Consider the following 22,739-nt stretch of genomic DNA (forward strand, 5'->3'; position numbering starts at 1 on the left):
CCAACGCTATAAGGGACTAGGGGAGGGAGGAGTGGGAAGAAGGTAGAGCGCGCGCGCGCCGGCACCGCAACACCAAACAAACCACACGTTCATTCACCAACTCCCAAAACAGGAGACACGCAGTTATTGAAAAATAACGCACGCCAACAGAATACCCTATTCAGCCAATCAGAATCGAGGAAGCAAAAGGAACACGTCGAACTAAAGCAGGAGCCCCGCCCACTTCCCCTTCAGGCGGTCCAGACATTCTACGTTCAAGCCGGAAAAAAACAATGTTGTTTCACTACTAAGCAGCCTAAATCTACAGCCCTAACCCTAACTACTGAAGTAGTTCATTTTTTCACTGGGTTCCTCTTCCAACTGCTATTGAAACCAATTACGACTTAATACACAAATGTAACATGTAAACACACACTGAGGGACAGAGGCGTCCGTTTCATTCTGACAGCAGACCAGCCAGTATCTAAGCAGAGAGGATTACTGTTGCTCAATAACAACAGTTAGGTTAAGCCTGTATCTTCACCACCATCAGAGCACACTCAGTTGTGGCCAGTCTCTCATGAGAGCCATATACACATCTATTCTATACGACTCTTAGGGGCTTTACACACTACAGGGCCGACCCCAACCTTACTGTGCTGGCTCGGATAGGGGCTTTACACACTACAGGGCAAAGCCCAACCATGCTGTGCTGGCTCAGATATTTTCCTCTTATTGTCCTCTCCAGCCAGGCCAGCCCAGTACAGCTCAGCTTGGCTCAGTTCAGTATTGTGAACTAGGGTTGTGTCTCACCAGATAGACCTTGTCCTGGTCTTGGAAAGCGTAGTGCAGCTGGGGGATCCAGGGGCTACAGTTTAGAGACAGGATCCTGCGCTCCTCCTCATAAAACACCATCTAGTGGACAAATACAGTCGTTACAGGTACGATTACACAGCCTTCTGTCTACATTTACATTCACATCTTTTACATTTAGCAGACACTTTTATCCAAAGTGACTTACAACAAGTCCATTTGTCTAAAGTAAATGACACAGTAAGTGTCTCGGTGAATCACTGCACTGGATGGAGCAATGTATTTACTGTGCATCAACTGCTAGAGAAAGTAAAATGCACATATGCTAATATGTAAACATAAAAAATGGTAAAACAGGAGATAAAACGCGAATGAATAAAATCAAGGTGATAAACAGCACAGTGTGACCTACGTTGTCCTGGGTCCTCAGACTGGCCTTGTCCATGACCTTCAGAGCACACACGTCCCCCGTGGATCTCTCTCGGACCACCTGCACCTCAGAGAAGCGGCCGCAACCCACCACCCCGCGCACCTCGAAGTCCCGCACCCCCGGCTGCAGCTCCTGCAGCTCGGACACCACCTCAGAGACTGAGAGAGAGAGAGACAGAGAGAGAGAGAGAGAGAGGGGGAGGGGGGGGGAGAGAGAAAGAGAGAGAGAAAGAAAGAAAGAGACACACACACACACACACACACACACACACGTTACTCATGATCTGCAAGGGTAGCTTTACTGACTGAATAAGTGGAATGCCAATATCTAGTAACCTGACAGACAGCTCAGAGGGCCTCTACAGACAGTGAAGACACTGAGTACGACAGACAGACAGACAGACAGACAGACAGACAGACAGACAGACAGACAGACAGGATGGATGGATGGATGGATGGATGAGCAGCTTACATTTGTTGACAAAGTTGGCCACATGTTGTATCTTCATCAGCTGTGGGTTGGTGCACTCCTGGTAGAGAAGGAGCAGAGCATCCAGCAGCTCCTCCCGCGTCACACTGCTGCCTCCAGGGTACGTGTTGGCCTTACCCTGGAGGCAGTAACACAGGTCAGGCAGTGAAATCTATTGAATTTGTTCCACTACTATCAGCCTAATTGACAGCTTCACAATATGTCGCTCCATATGTGACTAGGATTATATTCATATTACACAACATCCAAATGTAAAAATTAACATAATTCTAGTCATAGATGGGGCTACACCAGTGGAGGTAGAAATCAGAGGACGGGCTCATTGGAATGCATGGAATGGAATAGGGAATGGTACAATTCCTCATGTCACTCCATAAATTACAATGAGCCCGTCCTCCGATCTCTACCTCCACCAGGCTACACATTGTGTCAGGTCAAGTGTTGTGCTGGGTCGTGTTCCCCTTCCTCACCTGCAGCAGGTGGTTGAGGCGGGAGCAGCGACTGGTGATCGGATCCACGGCCGCCAGGTCCTTCAGGCTGCCTTGATACTTGAACTTCAACATACTTACCTATACCTTGAGGACTGCTATCCTGGGGGAGGGAGACAGCCAATTCAACTGAGCTAGTAGCCATGGAGGTAACTCAGCTTGCTACAGCTAAACAGCAACTGGGATGCACTTGCTGTGCTTGGGCATTAGGTCTGAGTCCGCTCTTCCGACGGGTTCGTCCCACACATCTATTCTCACTCCTGCTGCTATAATAGCTGTACACTGTGATGGTAGCTATGGCATGAACAATGACAGATTAATTAAATAGCCTAAAAATAGCAGGACAGACGATCAGATATGTTACCGTTAGCTAGCTAGCTATAATTCATTAACAAAAACAACCGTTACGCTACAACCCCGGCAGGAAAATAATAATTTCCACTTACCAGCAAGCCATGCACCTTCAGCTAATAACTCGTTTTGTTGAAATGATAAGTACTTCACGTAACAAAGCAAAAAAAACTGCCCTGACCCTAATTTTGATGGCTAATGTGTCCTGCCTACTGTACTTCCCGTTCGGTTTCAAATTTTGCGCGTTCTCTGCTGTCAAATCAGAAGGTGCGTTCGATTTGACTGAACCGGCAACGGCCCTGCGAGTGAGGGCGGAGCGGCCTACTTAAATGTTCATCTGGTCAACAAAGCAGCATGGATCATTCATAAAACATGTAGCATAATGTATGTCCTTTCTAACATTCTCTCAGGTACATATGAGAAGATAGACTGTCTGTGAATTTAGCCATATCATGAACACTTTTTGCACAGTGAATCACAGAATCTGTGTCCAGTAGGGTTCTGCACTGTTTGCCATTCGAGACTTTATTCAGATCCTGGTTTTTCTGCCGGGATTAAATAGGGCAAACAGGCAGCTCACGCCAAGAGACAGAACAGTCATTACGATACGAATGCAATGCATGTGAAGTTTATCGCCGACGTCCTCTTTGCTATTGCTCATCCGGTGCGCCCGGTTGACTACACAGGGATCCAAAACGAACGCGTCTAGTAATGACACGGCGGTGAAAGGCGGAGTTTGGGCGGAGCCCAGTTATTTGTTGTTATCGCAAAAACCCGTAGACGGCGATATTGTTTGAAACGTTGCGTTGAACCTGACTGACCTGCAGGCGGCAATATTGCACTGGCAATCTAACAGCCAAGTAACCTGACTGCAAATCACTCATCATCTCCCAGTCCCAGGCGCAATGATTGGTAGATGTGAATACAAACTGAATCTGAATGTGATATTTATCCACTGTGAAAACGGGTCATTTCCTCAGGTCTTGGCTTGGTATTGTATTGTGTGGTCAAGTAGAAGTACGCTCTCTTCTGCAGGGAGCTGAGCCAGGACAACGGAGCCACTGTGCTGAGGGGGCTTTTATACTGCTTATTTATGACTGCTGGTCATATTCGACATACCTGGCGAAACGATGACAGATGAAAGGCCTATTAGGAAAAGGCAGGCTAATCCTCCCTGGAGCCTGAACAATCATATCACTGTGTGTGTGTGTGTGTGTGTGTGTGTGTGTGTGTGTGTGTGTGTGTGTGTGTGTGTGTGTGTGTGTGCGTGCGTATACATTCCCATGTCACAGTATGTGCCTGCTAGTAAAGCAGCAGTAGAAGTGTTTGGTTAGGCTTAGGGCCGTGAAGCAGAGACCCTGAGAGTCCTCATGCCTGTGCAGGTCTGTTTGTGTTGTGAGTCCACTGGCCCACTAGAGGTGCATTTGGATAGCAGGCTAATCAAGATGGCACCCAGGTTCTCTCGTCAGGAGTGATATTAAAGCAACTATCAGTGATTTCTGTATGTTACACATGCAGGGTCACCAACAACATGTCAACCGTACGGAATCCAGTCTGTCGTGCTCAAGGAATTACGTTCCCTGAGAGCAGCATTACTTTTTCAAAACATGATTTAAGGCTATACATCTTTGTTTTTACAAAACCTCCTATGTCAGCAAAAACATAAACAAAACAGTAATAAGTCCTTATTTCTTTGGTGAAGAGGTACAATACGTGTTTGCCTCTCATAAAGGTATTTAGGAGTCATATGAATCATGATGACACTGAAGTATATTTGCACATGATGCCATTCCAAGCACCACCGTCTTTTAAATCAAGCCTTTTAATGACTGCATGCATTTTTATTCATACAGAATAGTCCACTGAGCACTTTATTCTTATGACGCATTTGATGCATTTAACGTACTATTGTTGTGTGTCTGTGTGTATGTGGAGCTCCATGAAAAATTTATGTATTTTGATACCTACAAATGGCGAATAAACTTCATTGGGCCAAATTCTGACCTGAGACTCACATGCCAATCAAATATTGATGCCAGTCAGGGATGTTTTCAAATCTGATGTCGACAGAAATGCGTGACGGGGCTGCAGGCTGTGGGTTACATTACAGGCGCAGGCTGTGACACAGATTAGTGCTATTTTGCCACACCTTCCTGGTCTGCACCCTGTTTCATTGGAAGCATTGCAACACACTGATTAACAAACCCACTTAACAGGAAGCTTTTATCAGATTGTCACTGTCCCAGAGGATTGAGGTATGACAGCTCTCACTGTCAAACACACACACACACACACACACACACACACACACACACACACACACACACATGCAGGCCAGAGGTAGGTTGATAGTGGGAGTGTGATGGATGTGTGTGTGTGTGTGTGTGTGTGTGTGTGTGTGTGTGTGTTTGACAGTGCTGTTTCCACACACACCTGTTTCCACACCTACAGGAGGAAGTTGCTGCTATCCTGGGGTACATGAAGAGAATAGCTTTACTTTCCCATACGCATGGGCCTCACATACTCTGTACTCTACTGTACTCTACTCGACTGTACTGTACTGTACTATAGTCTACTGTACTGTACTGTACTGTACTATAGTCTACTTTACTGTACTCTACTCTACTGTACTCTACTGTACTGTATTGTACTACACTCTACTGTACTCTACTGTACTGTATTGTACTATACTCTACTGTACTCTACTTTACTGTACTCTACTCTACTGTACTCTACTCTACTGTATTGTATTGTATTGTACTGTACTGTACTGTACTGTACTGTACTGTGCCATACTGTACTGTACTGTGCTGTACTGTACTCTGCTATACTCTACTATACTGTACTCTACTATACTGTAAGTTTCACGTACAAGTCTCTGCCAAGTCCCCCCCCCCTCCAAAAACCCATACCACCTAGAAGGGGTAGCCCACCCAACCCTATTTTTTTCAGATTGACATTCCGATACGTCATTGTATCATGTCAGATAGGGTAATGAAGCTATAGTGGCATAATTTAATTTCTGGCCCAATCTTCTTAAGTTTACCATGGCCCCGGAAGAAAAATGGCTGTGAGCTCTGTGGAATGTCTTGAGGTGTCAAAGCTGTGATGTCATCAGTTTAGTATTGATAAGATGATTGATGGTTGGTGGTCTCCTTATCAACAGCTCCTAATTTAAATACTGTGGTTTTTAGGGTGATATAAAAAGCAGAGATCAGGGAAAAGCTCTCTCTCTCTTTCCTGTGTCCTGTTGTGAGGTTATCATCATGTGAGTAGCATTGTTTTGAATTTTTTTTAATCTATGAAGTATTCGCCTTGTAATAGTTATATAAGTATACAACATTAATAAAGCCTCATTAAGCCACCTGTCTTAACACAATGACCGATACATACGAATCATGTGTTTGTTGTTGTATCACAACAAGTTAATTATATCAAATATAAGGTTGTGTCTCGTCTTCATGGGAGGGGTGCGAGGTTTCATGTGGGAGTGGTACAATAACTCTAATCCCTTGGCCACGCGATGACTGCTTCGATAACCTTTAACTTCTGCTAATAGATGATCCTCAGCGCTTAGCAAGTAATGATTTTCTGAGGAGTAGTGAAACTACCACAGGGCTGGCGCCTGAATCATCCAGAAGACATGACTTGGAGTGACTGGACAAGACTGGACAGGCTACAGGCTACAGGCTACAGGCTACAGGCTACAGGCTACCTGCAGAGAGCATGAGACGTAGAGGCTGTCAGCCAGGAGTGTCTGTTGTAGCAGCGTCATGGTAACCAGGACTAAACTAACAGATTCACAGTCAATTTAACATTCTCTAATGGGTGCATTGTTTACAATCACACCCTCTCGCCCGGCCCACCAACATTCCTGGCTGTCTAGCATAGCTTCCCCTCCCTGTCTGCTTGCCTTCAGGGCAGCTCATCTCACAGGATGTACACTACATACAGTATACATTCAGGAAGTAGGAAGCAGGTGTATTCTGACATACCCCTCCCTCCCTCCCTCCCTCCCTCCCTCCCTCCCTCCCTCCCTCTCTCCTCTCCGTCCCTCTCTCCTCTCCCTCTCTTTATCCTCTCCCTCTCTTTATCCTCTCCGTGCCTCCTGGTCAGAGGGAGTCCGGGGTGTTTAGAAGTAAACCTGAACTAGGTGCAGGTTCAAGTGGATCACAATCCACAGAGGATCTTACAGTACCCTCATCAAATATTGGAATGAGGAAACATTTTGTCTTCTTTTTGGTCTACACTGCAACAAGTTTGGATTTGAAATCAAACAATTACGGTGGGGTTAAAGCAGGGATTCTCAGCTTTAATTTAATGTTTTTCTTTTTCAGATTGGGTCCACCATTTAGAAAGTACAACCTTTTTTAAACATACTCCCACTTTTTCAGAAGTTTTAAAAAATATATATATAATGTCCAAATAAAGTACTCATGTTTGGTCAACAATCCTTTGCATGCAATAACTGCCTTAAGTCTCCTACCCACTGACCACCAGATGCTGGGTGTATTCTCTGGTGAAGCTCTGCCAGGCCTGTACTGCAGCCATCTTCAGTTGTTGTTTGTTTTAGCTTTTTAGCTTTTTGCCTAAAATCTTAGCATCAGGATATTAAATGCATGTTGAAACTGACTTGGCCAGTCAAGAAGCTTCCACTTTTTGGCTCTGAAAAACTCTCTAGTTGCTAAGGCAGTATGTTTGGGGTCATTGTCTTACTGTATGATGAAGCGCCATGCAATGAATTTGGAGGCATTTGCTTGTACTCAAGCAGACAAGATGTTTCTGTACATTTTGCTGCTGCTGCTGTCAGCAGTACCATCATCAGTTAAGACAAGTTATGTTAGCTGTGACAGCTATACATGCCCAAACCATAGCACCGCCTCTACCATGCTTCACAGATGAGGTGGTATGCTGTAAATCTTCCTCCAAACTTTCCTCTTGCAATCACTCTAGCACATGTTAATAGTTGTCTTATCTTTCCACAAGACTGTTTTCCAGACCTCTGCAGGCTTTTTAGGTACTTTTTAGCAAATTGTAACCTGGCCATCCTTTTTGAGGATAACTAGTGGTCTGGACATTTCAGTGAAGCGTCTGTAGTTCGGCTGGTGACGTACTCTGCAGATGGTAGTCTCTGATACATTCATGGCTACCTCCTGGAGAGTGTTCCTGATCTGTGGGACTTTTTATTTTATTTTATTTTTTAATTATGGTGAGCATTCTTCTGTCATCCACTGTAGAAGTCTTCCTTGGCCGACCAGCCCGTTTATGATTACTGAGCTCACCAGTGCTTTATTGTTTTTATTTTCTTTTTTATGATGTTACCAACTGTTGATTTTGGTAACTAAGGTTTCTGCTATGTTTCTGATTCTTCTGATATTTCAGCCTCATAATGGCTTCCTTCACTTTCATGGACGTCTCTTCGGCCCAATAGCAGACTCCAAAGGCAAATGCAATGCCCAGAATCAACGGACGGAACACACCTGACTAACCAGAAACACCTGTCAAGCCAATTTTCCAATACTTTTTGGTACCCTGAAATAAGGGGAGTACATGTATAACAAGGGGTGTAATTTCTAAATGGTGAAACCAAATCCAAACTGTTGGAGTATTGAGTCAAAATAAGAGAAAATGCTTCCTCTTTCCAATACTCATGGAGGGCACTCTGAACTCTGATTCAACTCTCCAGCTAGAGAAGGAGTGTGTGTGTGTGTGTGTGTGTGTGTGTGTGTGCGTGTGTGTGTGTGTGTATGTATGTATGTATATGTGTGTGTGTGTGTGTGTATGTATATGTGTGTGTGTGTGTGTGTGTGTATGCATGTATGCATGCATGTGTGTGTGAGTGTGTGTGTGTGTGTGTGTGTTCTGACCCCAAGCCTAATCGACTAGAGAAGTGTGTGCAGTTCTCTCTCCATCTCTCTGACAGGAAACAACTCCAGACCAAACATTTGTGGATCATAAATCAGTTTTTCATTTTATTTTGGCACACAACCGCAGGCTTTGCAGTGTGGCAAGCCTGACATTATAAAATCATGGTGTGAATGGCAGGCTTGATTGTAATATATAATAATATCTGCCATTTAGCTGACGCTTTTATCCAAAGCGACTTACTTTGCAGTGAGTACATACATTTTTCAGTATATATGGTCCCAGTGGGAATCAAACCCACAACCTAAGCGTTGTTAGCTCCATGCTCTACCAACTGAGCCGTAGAGGACCGTGATTGTGTAACAGAGCAGCAACAGGAGACAGACAGGTGGCATTTAGCTTATGTCATTTCCTCCCACATGGTTAAACTTTGACAGAAAGTGTTGACGGTTGTACCTCTCTGTACCTCCTACAGAGAAACCGTTTTCACCCCCACAATTGAAAATATATAGTACAGTATAATATCAGTCATGGTGATGATGACCACACTCTTATAACAGAACAGTTATTGTATTGATTCTCAATGAGCAGCACAATGTAATACAAGCTACCTCTCCCCATATTTGAACTTGACAAGGAATTCTTACAGAGAAACAGTCCCCCCCCCCCCCCCCCCCCCCTCCCCTCTAACAATTGGATATATACAGTATCACTTATGGTGATGAAGACCACACTGTCGTAACAGAACAGTTATGGTATTGATTCTCAATGAGCAGCACAATGTAATACAAGCTAGTTTCACCCAGCCATGCATAAAAACACCAGACACAGTAACGTGGCCTGCGGTGGGTAGAGTATATGTATAGCACCATAGATTACGTGGCTCCATTTGCCTAGTAAAAGTAAGATCTGTAGTTCTTGACGTCCACGTTGCAGCTGGCCTTGATGTCCCTGAAGGCGGTGCAGTCGAAGTCCGCTACCAGCTTCCTATGACCTGCTCTGTAGGGAATCAAGGTCATCTGCACTCTGACACGATGCCCTGGCTTCAACACAGCAAGCCTGTGGAGTGGGAGTGGGAGTGGGAGAGGGAGAGGAAGAGAGAGAGAGAGAGAGAGAGATACCTTTTCTATTAGAAATGGTAGCACTACCATTTCTATTGTGAAGTGTTAAGCCTCCTACTGAGAATAAAAACAGAAATGTAGATAGGCATAAAGCTGTGGAAAATATGTGGATATTCTGGTTCCTCTAAGGAATATGAAACCTCACGCTACGCCAAGCTACCAGGCTCGGATTGTGTAATACCTGTGTAGTGTGTGTGTGTGTGTGTGTAGCGACTAACCTGGCCTCCTCTGTCTTTCTCAGGATACCGCTTGCGGTAACGGAGATGGTACAGTCTATCAGAGGCTCGGGGAGAGGGTTGGCAAACTCCACCTCCACTGTCAGATCCTTGTGCTGCTGGGCTGGGCCTAGGGTCTGGGAGACAACACACACACACACACACACACACACACACACACACACACACACACACACACACACACACGCACGCACACACACGCCACACACACACACACACACGCACACAAATCCATGAACATAAATCCACACATTCATTATTTCTGCATAAGAAGAACAATGTGTTTACGCTATCCTGGAAAATCCCTTGAAAAAAGAAAGGGGGGGAGGGAGAGAAGTAGATAGGTAGGTAAATACAGTACAGGTAGGTACACTCGGTAGGTAGGTAGGTAGGAAGGGAGGGAGGAAGTTGTACTGACTCTGATGGTGAGTAAGGGGCTCTGGGGGACGATGTCTTTCTCAGTGAAGTAGACGTTCTCCTTGTTCTCCTGGTCGGTGGCCACAGCTGACACCTTTATGCTGTTGTTCTCCAGCATGTGTTTTCCATACACAGAGAACGGGATGAGGAAGGGGATGATCAGCTCTGTAGACACACACACAAGTTACAGGATATGTCAGTAACACACACACACACACACACACACACACACACACACACACACACACACACACACACACACACACACACACACACACACACACACACACACACACACACACACACACACATTACAGGATATGTCAGTAACACACACACACACACACACAGACACACACACACACACAGACACACCATCAGGGTGCCACTAGGCTAATGTAGTATCGTGTCCTTATGGTTCAGCTACAGTTCCAGGCTCCTATACCTTAGACAGTGGTGTAGATCTGAAAGGATTAGATTAGGATCGGTTCATTGCATGAAGATGAGAACATTCCATCCATCAGCTATCAGTCCAACATACCTTGGTATCTGATGTTGTAGGCCTACTAGATTCTACATGGGACTGATAGCTGCTGGATGGAATGTTCATCATCTTTCTTAATCCTATGAACCTATCCTAATCTAATCCTTTCAGATCTACACCACTGTGTAGGGCATAGGGTTAGGGGTTAGGTTTCTGACACTGTCACTGTAACTTGGTTGGCAGGGCTGTAACCAGGTCTACTGAAGGGAGAGTGTGTGTGTGTGTGTGTGTGTGTGTGTGTGTGTGTGTGTGTGTGTGTGTGTGTGTGTGTGTGTGTGTGACTGTACCTTGGTTGGGCTGCAGAGTCTCCTCCTTCAAGGAGGTGTATATCTGCGAGGCGGGGACGCCCGTGTATCTCATGGCCTGAACGTTGAGGCGGATGACCAGGGAACGAGCGTGGCGGTCAGCGCTACTCAGCACCAGGTCCAGACTGATGTCCCCGCCACTCACCAGAACCTTCCGCTCCACCACCTTCATCACCACATCTGCCACACCAGAGGGCTCGGTGGGGATGGTGGGGATGGTGGGGATGGTGGGGTTGGTGGGGCTGGTGTGGTCGTGATCTCCGTTCATGTGCTCATTATTCCTGGTTACCGCCAGGTTGAAAACATTCCTCTCCTTCGTGGTGCCTGGTGGTGCAACATACAATACAATAAAACTTCATTAGGCTGTTGATGCAACATTAAATCTTCTTCTGCTCTTCTCTTAATGCCCCCCCCCCCCCCCCCACTCACAAATACACACAGACACACAGGCACACACACACACACACACACACACGGATGAATGACCTCTAGAGAGTGGTAGAGGTAGAGTCTCTCTAGTGAGTACTAAGGTCAGGTGGTGGAGGAGAGGTGGAGAGGACAGGTGACCCACCCTCTTTGTATTTGTAGGTGTTTGTGATGTCGAGTCTCTTGTCGCGGCCCACAGACTTGGTGCTGATGCTCTGGCCCACGGACAACGTGTCGGACAAGATCCTCTTCTTGGACCCGTCCCTCGCCACCAACCAGGTGATGCGGTCGGCGTTGACCTCAGCGAAGACGAACGGCACGTCGTACTTCTGGTGGGTTTGTCCCTGCAGGATGGCCTTGACGGGGCAGGGACCACAACAGTACACACCTGGGGAGGGGGGAGGGGGGAGGGGTGTGACATCATCAGCAGAGTGTAGATGAATAGAATAGAATACTTTATTATCTGTTTGAAAAGATTTACTGCATTGCTGATGGGAGGCCAATAGATCGTATGGTCACTTTATTTTTCTCTGAAGCCAAACTTGACATTAATACTTGCATTTAATTAATTCAAGATTGAGGTTTAAAGGAGTGGTACAATTAGCATGAGCTAGCCTGCAGTGTTAGATCTGTGAACTGTGCCTCTACAGAGTGATCTCAGGTCAGTTTAGTTGTGGAGTTTGGATCGTACCAGTGATCTTCTCCAGGGGGGGTTTACTATAAAGGAGTTTGGACTGTACCAGTGCTCTTCTACTGGGGGGTGTTTAATACAATAGTTTGGACCATACCAGTGCTCTTCTCCTGGGGGGTGGGGTCCACAACCTGCCAGCCATCGTACACCGACTCTCCTGACATGTCTGGTCGTCTCATCCAAGCCTCCACCCACACATGGTAGTTCCTGTCAACACAACACACACACACACACACACACACACACACACACACACACACACACACACACACACACACACACACAGAACACACACACACACACACACACACACAAAATCAGTGAGGAGGAGGCTGGATGGGCCTGTTCTTGTGATTGTTACAGTAAAAACATAATGGATGACTGACAACAAAATAGAAACAACCGTCTTATCTAGCTTCATGAGGTCATGTAGTTCTTATCAGAAAGATTACAGAGATTATACCTGGGAGGCCTAGGGGAGGCCGGTGGAGGTAGAAATCAGAGGATGGGCTCATTGTAATGCAGAGAATGGAATGAGAAATGTCTGTTTGATACCAATGAGCACGTCCTCCGCTTTCTACCTCTACCAGGTTTTCCTTACCAGAGTCATACTGAATATGGAGAACCCATCTCTATAGTTCTAGCTCTAACCAGAGCTGCAGTGCAGAGGAGAGGCTGTGGTTCTTACCAGACACTGTCGGGGGACTCCTTGGGTTGGACTCCGTCGTCGGAGAAGAAATCATCAATGATCAGGTTCTTGTCTGTGTCGTGAGCTGACTGGAAGTTAGTGACAACGCGGCACGGGATGCCCAGGCAACGCAGTACTGGAGAGACCAGGTGATACACACAGGGAACCAACGGGTTGATACAGCATCTAGTCATTATCCAATCATATGCAACCATACTACGTTCATAAGGTGTCCTAGACCTCTGTATTGTGTCTTCTTTGATCTTTGACAAACAACTGTTCACCAACACATCCGATCCTGTCACCATTCAACCAGACAAGGAGCTACCGTGCCTAAGTGGGCTCCTTTGGAAGACCCCTCCCCCCACTGAAGTTGAGATTTAAAATGGTTAAGGTAAGGGTTAAACTTGGGGTTAGGGTTAGGGGAAGGAGAAGGGCTTTGGTTAGGGTTGAGGGTCGGGTCGTCCAAAGGATCCCACTTAGCCTTAACCGTACCTCCATGGGGTTGATGTGAGACTCGTTTGGCCAGCGTACTGTTCCTACCTGTGGCCATGACCCCGGCGAACACCCAGCACTGGCCGTACTTGACGGGGTGGCAGCCATATCTGATCCACTTCCGCAGGATCTCCACACTGCCGTCCCAGCGCGTGGGGGTGACGCCCCCCTCGTAGTTACCGTCCCACCGGCCACTCAACACACCGCGGTCATCGTTAGCGTTGATCTGAGGAGGAAATGACACACGTCACCTTATATAACTAACAATGACTACCTAACCCATAACACCTCGGTCATCATTAGAGCTGATCTGAGGAGCGGAGGGGCGGAGGGGCGTGGTGAGGAGGAGCTTACACACAGCATGGTACTCTAATCACTAGCATTACTACCTCACTGTAGGGGGTTATACACATGGTGGGCTACTGTATACTGTATGTCATCTCCTATCACATGTTGTTGTTGTTGTTGTTATTATTGTTGTTGTCGTACCATGGCACTGATCACCCTGCTGACGTAGATAGGGTTGCAGCGGGCAGAGAAGTCCTCAGGAGCATCTTTGAGACACTTGGGGTTGACGTCCAGCAGCTTCAGACAGATGTCCACTATGTCCTCCTCAAACTGGATGGACGGACAACACAAATGTTAGACATCATGAGAATCAAAACTCTGGATGGGATACACAATCATGTTTGTCTCTTAGACCAGTCATTTTTCTTGTCACAAAAGTGTGTTGTTTCTAAAAACTTGTTTTAAAGTTCGAAAAAGTGAGTGTGTGTGTGTGTGTGTATACCTGTCCGAAGTCCCAGGCCCGGGAGCCGATGTATCTGTCTGAGCCCTTGTACAGGATCCCCTGTTCCGCCATCACATACTCCTGCCTCTCCTCCTCCTCAGGGAGATGAACCCAGTCCTCTACAGACACACCACACACACACAACACAGCAGTCACAACCAGTCATCACATTCTATAATGTTTCTAAGTGTAAATAAGAGTGTGAGTGAGTGAGTGTGTGTGTGTGTGTGTGTGTGGTGTGTGTATGTGTGTGTACCTTGGCACCAGGGGTTGAACAGCAGCACCATCTTGCCCAGGCTGATGCCCTCTTTGGCGTTCTCATTGGTCTTCACAGACCAGACGTACTCTCCTATTGGTGCGTCTGCGGGGCTGGTGATCGCCACGATGACGGTGCCCGCCAGATGGACAGAGCTCTCATGGAGCCTCGCCTTCCATCTAGTCACCCTCCCATGGCCTTCTGGGATACGGAACACACACCTGGTCCCCAATGCCTCAGACGGCTCTGGACCTGAAAGGTAACCAGTGAGACATTGTTACACATGTTACGCCATGGTTACCTCCTATAGTACAGTACATCATATGTAAAATACTCTGTGTACACTACAGGTATGTGGCCTACCATGTATGTGACCTACCAGTCTTTACAGTGAGCTGTTGGTCTGTAATGGGGGTTGAGGTCCAGTGATGCTACAGTGCTGTAATGCTAGGTGGTGATGCTAGGTGCCGTACAGGTGTTTGACCTACAGTACCTGTCTCTACAGTGCTATATATTGGTGGTGATGCTAGGTGCTGTACAGGTATTTGACCTACAGTACCTGTCTCTACAGTGCTGTAATGCTAGGTGGTGATGCTAGGTGCTGTACAGGTATTTCACCTACAGTACCTGTCTCTACAGTGCTATGATGCTAGGTGGTGATGCTAGGTGCTGTACAGGTATTTGACCTACAGTACCTGTCTCTACGGTCAGCTGTAGCGTGTCCACGGCAGGCTTGTAGGGATGATTGAGCTTCAGGGTGATCAGGAAGTCCTGCCCCCTCCTGACGATCAGCCTGTCTTCTGAGATGTCATTGGTCCTGTGGGCAGAGTTGTTCCTCTGGCACTGGAGGTCCACGTTACCGAATGCTGGGAGGGATGGAGGGAGAGAGAGAGAAAGAGATTGAACATACACATCAGAAGCATATACATCAGAACATTCAACTCTTAAGAGAGAGAGAGAGAGAGAGAGACAAACCCAAACCCATCAGAACCCTCTGGATGGTTCGAACAACATGAAAACACTTCATCAAATCAGCCATGACAGCCCTGGGAGAGCAGGCTGATCAGACATAGACTCAGACACAGACACAGACACAGACACAGACACAGACACAGACAGAGAACTGTATATCAGCTGTTGTTCTACACTCTGATCAGAGACACATGACTACTATATCAGTTACTAAGACAACACTAGACCTTGTCACCTTGCCGCTTTTACTTGTTAGAAAGTTAACACAAACAAGAGTTCTGCATGTTTCTGCCTGTTCAAAGTGTTGGTGGTTTGTCGATACCTTGTTTCTCTCGTTTGATTCGCTTTCCCACCACAGAGTGCGGTGGGTGAAGCTACTGTACTGTATCTCAGAGCAGAGAGCCTGTCAATCAAATGTGGGAGATCATATCGTTTGTATTGTATTCATTGTTTATATTGTTGAGTATTGTTCTTGTTGTGAAGCACTTTACTAGCCTCTAGACCACAGTCTTGCCAGACAGAAGACAAGCAAAACCATCACCACTCTTCTACTGTACCCATTGTATGGCTCAGAACCCCTGAACAATATGTTGAGAATACCTCTACACCTACCATCACCTGAATGACATCAATACAACTATCTAACAGTGATTTCGAGAGAGTTCAGAGCTGGCTGACTTACCTGGATCCATGCAGACTGTCTTTCACGCGGCAGAGTTTACGGTCGAGGTACACCTGTGTACACCTGTCTAAGGTAAATAATAGATTGTGAGAGGAGCCAAGGGCTTTTAAAAGCAGCCCTACCCCTATCAAAGGAATGCTTGCATCAACAGTCATGCATGCCAACACCTTTTTGAGAAACATGTACTGTATGTCACCGAGACTCGTTCGTCACTGAGACATGGAAATTCAAGGACAGAACAAGACAGGACAGGTCCTGGGCTGGGATCGGGTCCATGTTAAAGACTTATGTACATGACACGGAATAGTGACATACTTAATTAGATATGATTGTCATTGTCAACAAATGTTGTAAACACACCTGATAGAATATTTAAAGTTAAAAAAAAGAATTTAAAAAAAAGTACTTTTCGTGTTTTAGGGAGAGAAAAAATAGTGAATAGGCAGTGGTGTTTAACTCATTTACATTTTTGACATTTAGCAGATGCTTTTATCAAGAGTTCTGCATGTTTCTGCCTGTTCAAAGTGTTGGTGGTTTGTCGATACCTTGTTTCTCTCGTTTGATTCGCTTTCCCACCACAGAGTGCGGTGGGTGAAGCTACTGTACTGTATCTCAGAGCAGAGAGCCTGTCAATCAAATGTGGGAGATCATATCGTTTGTATTGTATTCATTGTTTATATTGTTGAGTATTGTTCTTGTTGTGAAGCACTTTACTAGCCTCTAGACCACAGTCTTGCCAGACAGAAGACAAGCAAAACCATCACCACTCTTCTACTGTACCCATTGTATGGCTCAGAACCCCTGAACAATATGTTGAGAATACCTCTACACCTACCATCACCTGAATGACATCAATACAACTATCTAACAGTGATTTCGAGAGAGTTCAGAGCTGGCTGACTTACCTGGATCCATGCAGACTGTCTTTCACGCGGCAGAGTTTACGGTCGAGGTACACCTGTGTACACCTGTCTAAGGTAAATAATAGATTGTGAGAGGAGCCAAGGGCTTTTAAAAGCAGCCCTACCCCTATCAAAGGAATGCTTGCATCAACAGTCATGCATGCCAACACCTTTTTGAGAAACATGTACTGTATGTCACCGAGACTCGTTCGTCACTGAGACATGGAAATTCAAGGACAGAACAAGACAGGACAGGTCCTGGGCTGGGATCGGGTCCATGTTAAAGACTTATGTACATGACACGGAATAGTGACATACTTAATTAGATATGATTGTCATTGTCAACAAATGTTGTAAACACACCTGATAGAATATTTAAAGTTAAAAAAAAGAATTTAAAAAAAAGTACTTTTCGTGTTTTAGGGAGAGAAAAAATAGTGAATAGGCAGTGGTGTTTAACTCATTTACATTTTTGACATTTAGCAGATGCTTTTATCCAAAGCGACTTACAACAAGCACATTTGTCCAAAGTAAGTGAATCACAGTCATCATAAGAAAAACTCTATGCTAGGACCAGGTGTCCTTGGCAGTCACAATGCTAGACAAAGAAGGATGTTTTATGATTAGCAGTAGACACTCATCACTGAGACATGGTAATTCAAGAACAGGACAAGACAGGACAGGTCCTGGGTTGGGATCGGGTCCATGTTAAAGACTTATGTACATGACACAGAATAGTGACATACTTAATTAGATATGATTGTCATTGTTAACAAATGTTGTAAAAACACCTGATAGAAAGGTGAAACCAGTGAAGGGTGTGGAGGAGGGGGGTGACATGGGAGAATTTGGGGAGATTGAACACCAGACGGACAGCAGCATTCTTGATGAGCTGCAGAGGTCTGATGGCGGAGGCGGGGAGCCCGGCCAAGAGTGCGTTGCAGTTGTCAAGTGCGTTGCAGTGGTCATCTCACTAACTGCCAAAACAAATTCCGAAACACTCACCACCTAGAGTGCCAGAATTGTTTTATGTGGTATTTACCAAGCAACAACACTTTGATAAGCTCCAAAATGAAACATCATCATTTATGCATTTTTGGTGGCTAGTCACCCTTGGCACTCTAAAATGTTGACAATTTGGGTGCCTTTATTCACCCATGGCACTAAATGTGTTAAAACATATTAAAATATATTAAAAGCAATATTGTCATCAATATGCATTAACACAAAAAACATTTAAAAAAAACAACCTGTGCCTCTCTTTATAGTGTCTTTATAGACAGTGCAACCCTTTGGAACACTCTCCCAAACCACATCAAAGAATCCAGCACACTCTCCTCCTTCAAACGGTCCCTCAAAACCCATCTTTTTAAACTTGCATTTTTATTGTTGTTTTCACTGACTGTGCTTTTGTTTTACTTTTTATTCATCTATCTATTCTTGTTCTCTCCATGAAATGTAGTGTCTTTGAGTATTGAGAAAAGGTACAAAAACAATTAATTATTATTGTTATTATAGCCATATTTTCACAATACATTTGACATGTTTCTGTCTCTAAATATATTAAAATAAAATACTTAATAAAAGACTAAATCATGTTTAAAATATATAACTATCTGGACCTCATTCCCTACAAGTCTCTCAGGTGTTTCTAAATGATCGGGTATAAACTTCCTCGGTAGGTGTTGAGCGCCATCTAGAGGTTCGAAGAGGCAGTGATCCCACAGTCAGTCAGTCGGAAAAAACAACCTTTATTATTTCAAACGTCACATGATTCACGCTATAAGTACTGTGATTCTATCAAAAAAACAGACTCAATAGAAATCAGAAATAACCGCTACACAAGCTGATGAAGAATTTAAGCTGCTCTGGGAGACTCGGTATTCTACCGATTCTACTGGTTAGGGTTAAGGCTAGAGTTAGGGTCAGGGTTGGGGTTACGGCTAGAGTTCGGGTCAGGGTTGGGGTTAGGGTCTCCGTACTGGACTGTGCCTCTGCTTGGCGGAGGTGTCCCCTCCCCTCCCCTCGGTCTGGAGCTCCTGCCCTCCGTTACGCGTCCCCCACCCAGGCTCTCCTGGCTGCCCTCAGAGCAGTGTTCTGTGACGGCCCCCCTGGCACGGCCACGCCCCCCTTGCCCTCCCCTCTGCTGCCCCCTAGATGAGCCATGTATCTCTGGGCGTAGTCGCCGCGGTACCAGGTTCTCAGCTGTGAGTCGTGGCGTTGGTGGGGGAACAGCTCTGCCTGGTCCAGGTGTGGGCGGAGCCTAACCCCGGCAGCACGCTCCTGCCACCGGAACTGGAAGAGGTGTCGCATGGACTTCCTCTGGCCGAGCAGCGTGGCCACGTTCAGCGCCGTCATCCCCTGGTTGTCCATCAGGTTGTGGGGCGCGCCGCGGGACAGCAGCTCCCGGATGATGTGGACCTCACCCTGGGCTGCTGCAGCGTGGAGTGCCCCGCGCCCCTGGGGGGTCTGGCCCCCAACGTCAGCACCTGAAGAGGGGGGGACAGGACAGGACACACAGGGGTTAGAATTAAGGGGGGGGGGGGGTCTGGGGGTAGTGGGTAGTGGGTAGTGTATGAGGAGGATGTGGGGTAGTGGGTAGTGTATGGGGAGGATGTGGGGTAGTGGGTAGGTAGTGGGTAGTGTATGAGGAGGATGTGGGGTAGTGGGTAGGTAGTGGGTAGTGTATGAGGAGGATGTGGGGTAGTGGGTAGGTAGTGGGTAGTGTATGAGGAGGATGTGGGGTAGTGGGTAGTGTATGGGGAGGATGTGGGGTAGTGGGTAGTGTATGGGGAGGATGTGGGGCAGTGGGTAGTGTATGAGGAGGATGTGGGGTAGTGGGTAGTGTATGAGGAGGATGTGGGGTAGTGGGTAGTGTATGAGGAGGATGTGGGGTAGTGGGTAGGTAGTGGGTAGTGTATGGGGAGGATGTGGGGTAGTGGGTAGTGGGTAGTGTATGGGGAGGATGTGGGGTAGTGGGTAGTGTATGGGGAGGATGTGGGGTAGTGGGTAGGTAGTGGGTAGTGTATGAGGAGGATGTGGGGTAGTGGGTAGTGTATGAGGAGGATGTGGGGTAGTGGGTAGTGTATGGGGAGGATGTGGGGTAGTGGGTAGTGTATGAGGAGGATGTGGGGTAGTGGGTAGTGTATGGGGAGGATGTGGGGTAGTGGGTAGTGTATGAGGAGGATGTGGGGTAGTGGGTAGGTAGTGGGTAGTGTATGGGGAGGATGTGGGGTAGTGGGTAGTGGGTAGTGTATGAGGAGGATGTGGGATAGTGGGTAGTGTATGGGGAGGATGTGGGGTAGTGGGTAGTGTATGGGGAGGATGTGGGGTAGTGGGTAGTGTATGGGGAGGATGTGGGGTAGTGGGTAGTGGGTAGTGTATGAGGAGGATGTGGGATAGTGGGTAGTGTATGGGGAGGATGTGGGGTAGTGGGTAGTGTATGGGGAGGATGTGGGGTAGTGGGTAGTGGGTAGTGTATGAGGAGGATGTGGGATAGTGGGTAGTGTATGGGGAGGATGTGGGGTAGTGGGTAGTGTATGGGGAGGATGTGGGGTAGTGGGTAGTGGGTAGTGTATGAGGAGGATGTGGGGTAGTGGGTAGTGTATGAGGAGGATGTGGGGTAGTGGGTAGTGTAGGGGGAGGATGTGGGGTAGTGGGTAGTGTAGGGGGAGGATGTGGGGTAGTGGGTAGTGTATGAGGAGGATGTGGGGTAGTGGGTAGTGTATGGGGAGGATGTGGGGTAGTGGGTAGTGTATGAGGAGGATGTGGGGTAGTGGGTAGTGTATGAGGAGGATGTGGGGTAGTGGGTAGTGTATGAGGAGGATGTGGGGTAGTGGGTAGTGTATGGGGAGGATGTGGGGTAGTGGGTAGTGTATGGGGAGGATGTGGGGTAGTGGGTAGTGTATGAGGAGGATGTGGGGTAGTGGGTAGTGTATGAGGAGGATGTGGGGTAGTGGGTAGTGTATGGGGAGGATGTGGGGTAGTGGGTAGTGTACCATGCTGGAGGAGGAAGCGGACGGCTGCTATGTGACCACGGTGGGCGCTGATGAACAGGGCAGAGAAGAGCCTATGAGAGAGCCAGGTTGAAGCACCAGCCACACCCACGAAGCGAGTAGATGACCGTGGGGGAGCAGGTTTGGACATGACACTCTTCAGCTGAGAGAGAGAGGTGGGGGAGGGGGAGGGGGAGAGAGAGAGAGAGAGAGAGGCAGGGGAGAGTGGGGTGGAGGAGAGAGAAAGAGAGAGAGAGACACACACACACACACACACAGTTGAATTAAAACGTGCACATTTTAAATGCCATGTTTGGTAAGGATGGTAGTTAACGGTAGTGGTGTTGTGCCATATCTGACCATGTGTGCGTCGCCGGTGGCTGCGGCCCTGACCAGCTGTGTCCAGCCGTTGTAAGGCCAGACCATCACAGTGACCGCTGTCCCAGGGACAATGTCATTGTAGCGAAGAGTGGTCTCCTCCATCAGGTCATCTAGGTGGGGGGGGGGGGGGGGGGGGGGGTGTAACACCAGGGCATGTACTATGATGCATGAGACAGTGACAGTGACACTCCCATGGATACTCAAAACCCACTTCCGTATTTCATCTGTGTCCTCATACCACCATGGTATGCTGAATGGAATGCAGACCGCTCATGTTTATGACAATGACAAACGCAATTTCCTGAATAAGTAATGGGACGGTGCCCTGTATAAGTAATGGGACAGTGCCCTGCATAAGTAATGGGACGGTGCCCTGTATAAGTAATGGGACGGTGCTCTGTATAAGTAATGGGACAGTGCCCTGTATAAGTAATGGGACAGTGAAGCATGTTTTCTTCTTTTGGCTCTACACTCCAAAAGATTGGATTTGAAATCAAACAATTACTATTGGGTTCAAGTAGAGATGCTCAGCTTTTATTTGATGGTATTTGTGTACATATTGTTTTCATCATTCAGAAATTACACCACTTTTTATGCATAGAAAGTGTTATAATTTCTGAATAGTGAAACCAATATGCACACAAATACCATCAAATAAAAGCTGAGAATCTCTACTTTGACCTCATAGTAATTGTTTGATTTCATTGTTTTGAAAGACTTTTGGAGTGTAGAGCCAAAAGACGCAATAATGAGTAATGTCCCATTACGTATGCAGGGCACTGTATATCCCTTGGTCCAGGTAACATATCAGGGAGAGCAGGGGAGATTGGTGGAGGCAGAAATCGGAAGACAAGCTCAGTGTAATGCATGGAATGAGGGCACGTGTTTGATACCTTTCCATGCATTATGATGAGCCCTCCTCCTCGGGCAGGCAGTAGGACATATTCAGATCAATACCTGCTATGTGCGCTGTCCTGAATCACATTTTCACATGTACGGATCTGAAGCATAGAATCCATGTGCTGCTATTTCGGATCAGTTTTACCAGTAAATGTAGACACTGAGACAAGAGTGTTTGAGGTTTTACCTCGATCCAGGTAACACAACCGCTGGAAGTCTGCCGGGATGCCCGCCACCAGCTCCAGCGCACTCTTCAGCTCTCTGATCCGCATGTTCCGGTGGCAGTTGAGCACGGTGAACACCTCTCCCGTCTCACTCACCCGGGCACCGATACTGAACTTGGCCTTGTTCGAGTCGCGGTATATCGGACTTTTGGCTTTGGGTACCTGCAGTGAAATCAACTTCGGTGCAGACCTAAGCAACGGCGCAGACCTGGGCCTGACAGAAGATGCTTTAGGCTTGCTCAGAGAAACGCGCTCAAACATTGTTGCAGATCGGATAAAATGTAGCCTAAACTCAGAAG

The 22,739-nt window shown here is 46.8% G+C and overlaps 3 protein-coding genes across 4 annotated transcripts in view; all 3 read right to left on the reverse strand.

Annotated features, from left to right (window-relative positions):
* Positions 1-2,748, reverse strand: part of cita (citron rho-interacting serine/threonine kinase a) — a 36,329-nt gene extending 33,581 nt beyond the window's left edge. Inside the window, exons 1-5 of the mRNA XM_083669306.1 lie at positions 2,646-2,748; positions 2,182-2,302; positions 1,694-1,829; positions 1,205-1,380; positions 793-894 (exon numbers count right to left, since the gene is read on the reverse strand). Coding sequence (XP_083525432.1) covers positions 793-894; positions 1,205-1,380; positions 1,694-1,829; positions 2,182-2,274 — 507 coding nt within the window. The 5' untranslated portion in view covers positions 2,275-2,302; positions 2,646-2,748. The remainder of the gene's footprint in view (positions 1-792; positions 895-1,204; positions 1,381-1,693; positions 1,830-2,181; positions 2,303-2,645) is intronic.
* A 5,746-nt stretch (positions 2,749-8,494) lies between these two features.
* On the reverse strand, positions 8,495-17,344 carry tgm8 (transglutaminase 8). 2 transcript variants are annotated; one of them, XM_083668992.1, is made up of 14 exons: positions 16,944-17,344; positions 16,039-16,101; positions 15,080-15,250; positions 14,385-14,636; positions 14,129-14,247; positions 13,828-13,956; positions 13,387-13,564; positions 12,844-12,979; positions 12,253-12,362; positions 11,610-11,852; positions 11,021-11,362; positions 10,191-10,354; positions 9,755-9,888; positions 8,495-9,474 (listed from the first exon to the last, which is right to left on the reverse strand). In XM_083668992.1, exons 2-14 carry the CDS (start codon positions 16,046-16,048, stop codon positions 9,309-9,311), a joined length of 2,154 nt encoding a protein of 717 aa, XP_083525118.1. In that variant the 5' UTR covers positions 16,049-16,101; positions 16,944-17,344; the 3' UTR covers positions 8,495-9,308. The 2 variants fall into 2 exon arrangements, with proteins under 2 accessions (XP_083525118.1, XP_083525117.1); XM_083668991.1 differs by having other exon boundaries at positions 16,039-16,105.
* A 1,350-nt stretch (positions 17,345-18,694) lies between these two features.
* LOC310803672 (uncharacterized protein) lies at positions 18,695-22,701 on the reverse strand (the record flags this gene model as incomplete). Its single annotated transcript, XM_083668525.1, has 4 exons — positions 18,695-19,429; positions 20,939-21,098; positions 21,296-21,426; positions 22,404-22,701. 4 exons carry the CDS (start codon positions 22,699-22,701, stop codon positions 18,990-18,992), a joined length of 1,029 nt encoding a protein of 342 aa, XP_083524651.1. The 3' UTR covers positions 18,695-18,989.
* Positions 22,702-22,739: the final 38 nt, after the last annotated feature.

This window comes from Argentina silus (genome assembly GCF_951799395.1).
Source record: "Argentina silus genome assembly, chromosome: 4".
NCBI lineage: Eukaryota > Metazoa > Chordata > Actinopteri > Argentiniformes > Argentinidae > Argentina > Argentina silus.

What these genes read in the sequence shown, in the direction of transcription:
- tgm8 (XM_083668992.1), bottom strand. An exon ending in CGCCGGGGTCATGGCCACAG is followed by an intron (nt 12,980 to 13,386) that starts GTAGGAACAGTA and finishes TGGTCTCTCCAG; the next exon opens with TACTGCGTTGCCTGGGCATC. An exon ending in AGAAAGACAGAGGAGGCCAG is followed by an intron (nt 9,475 to 9,754) that starts GTTAGTCGCTAC and finishes CCCACTCCACAG; the next exon opens with GCTTGCTGTGTTGAAGCCAG.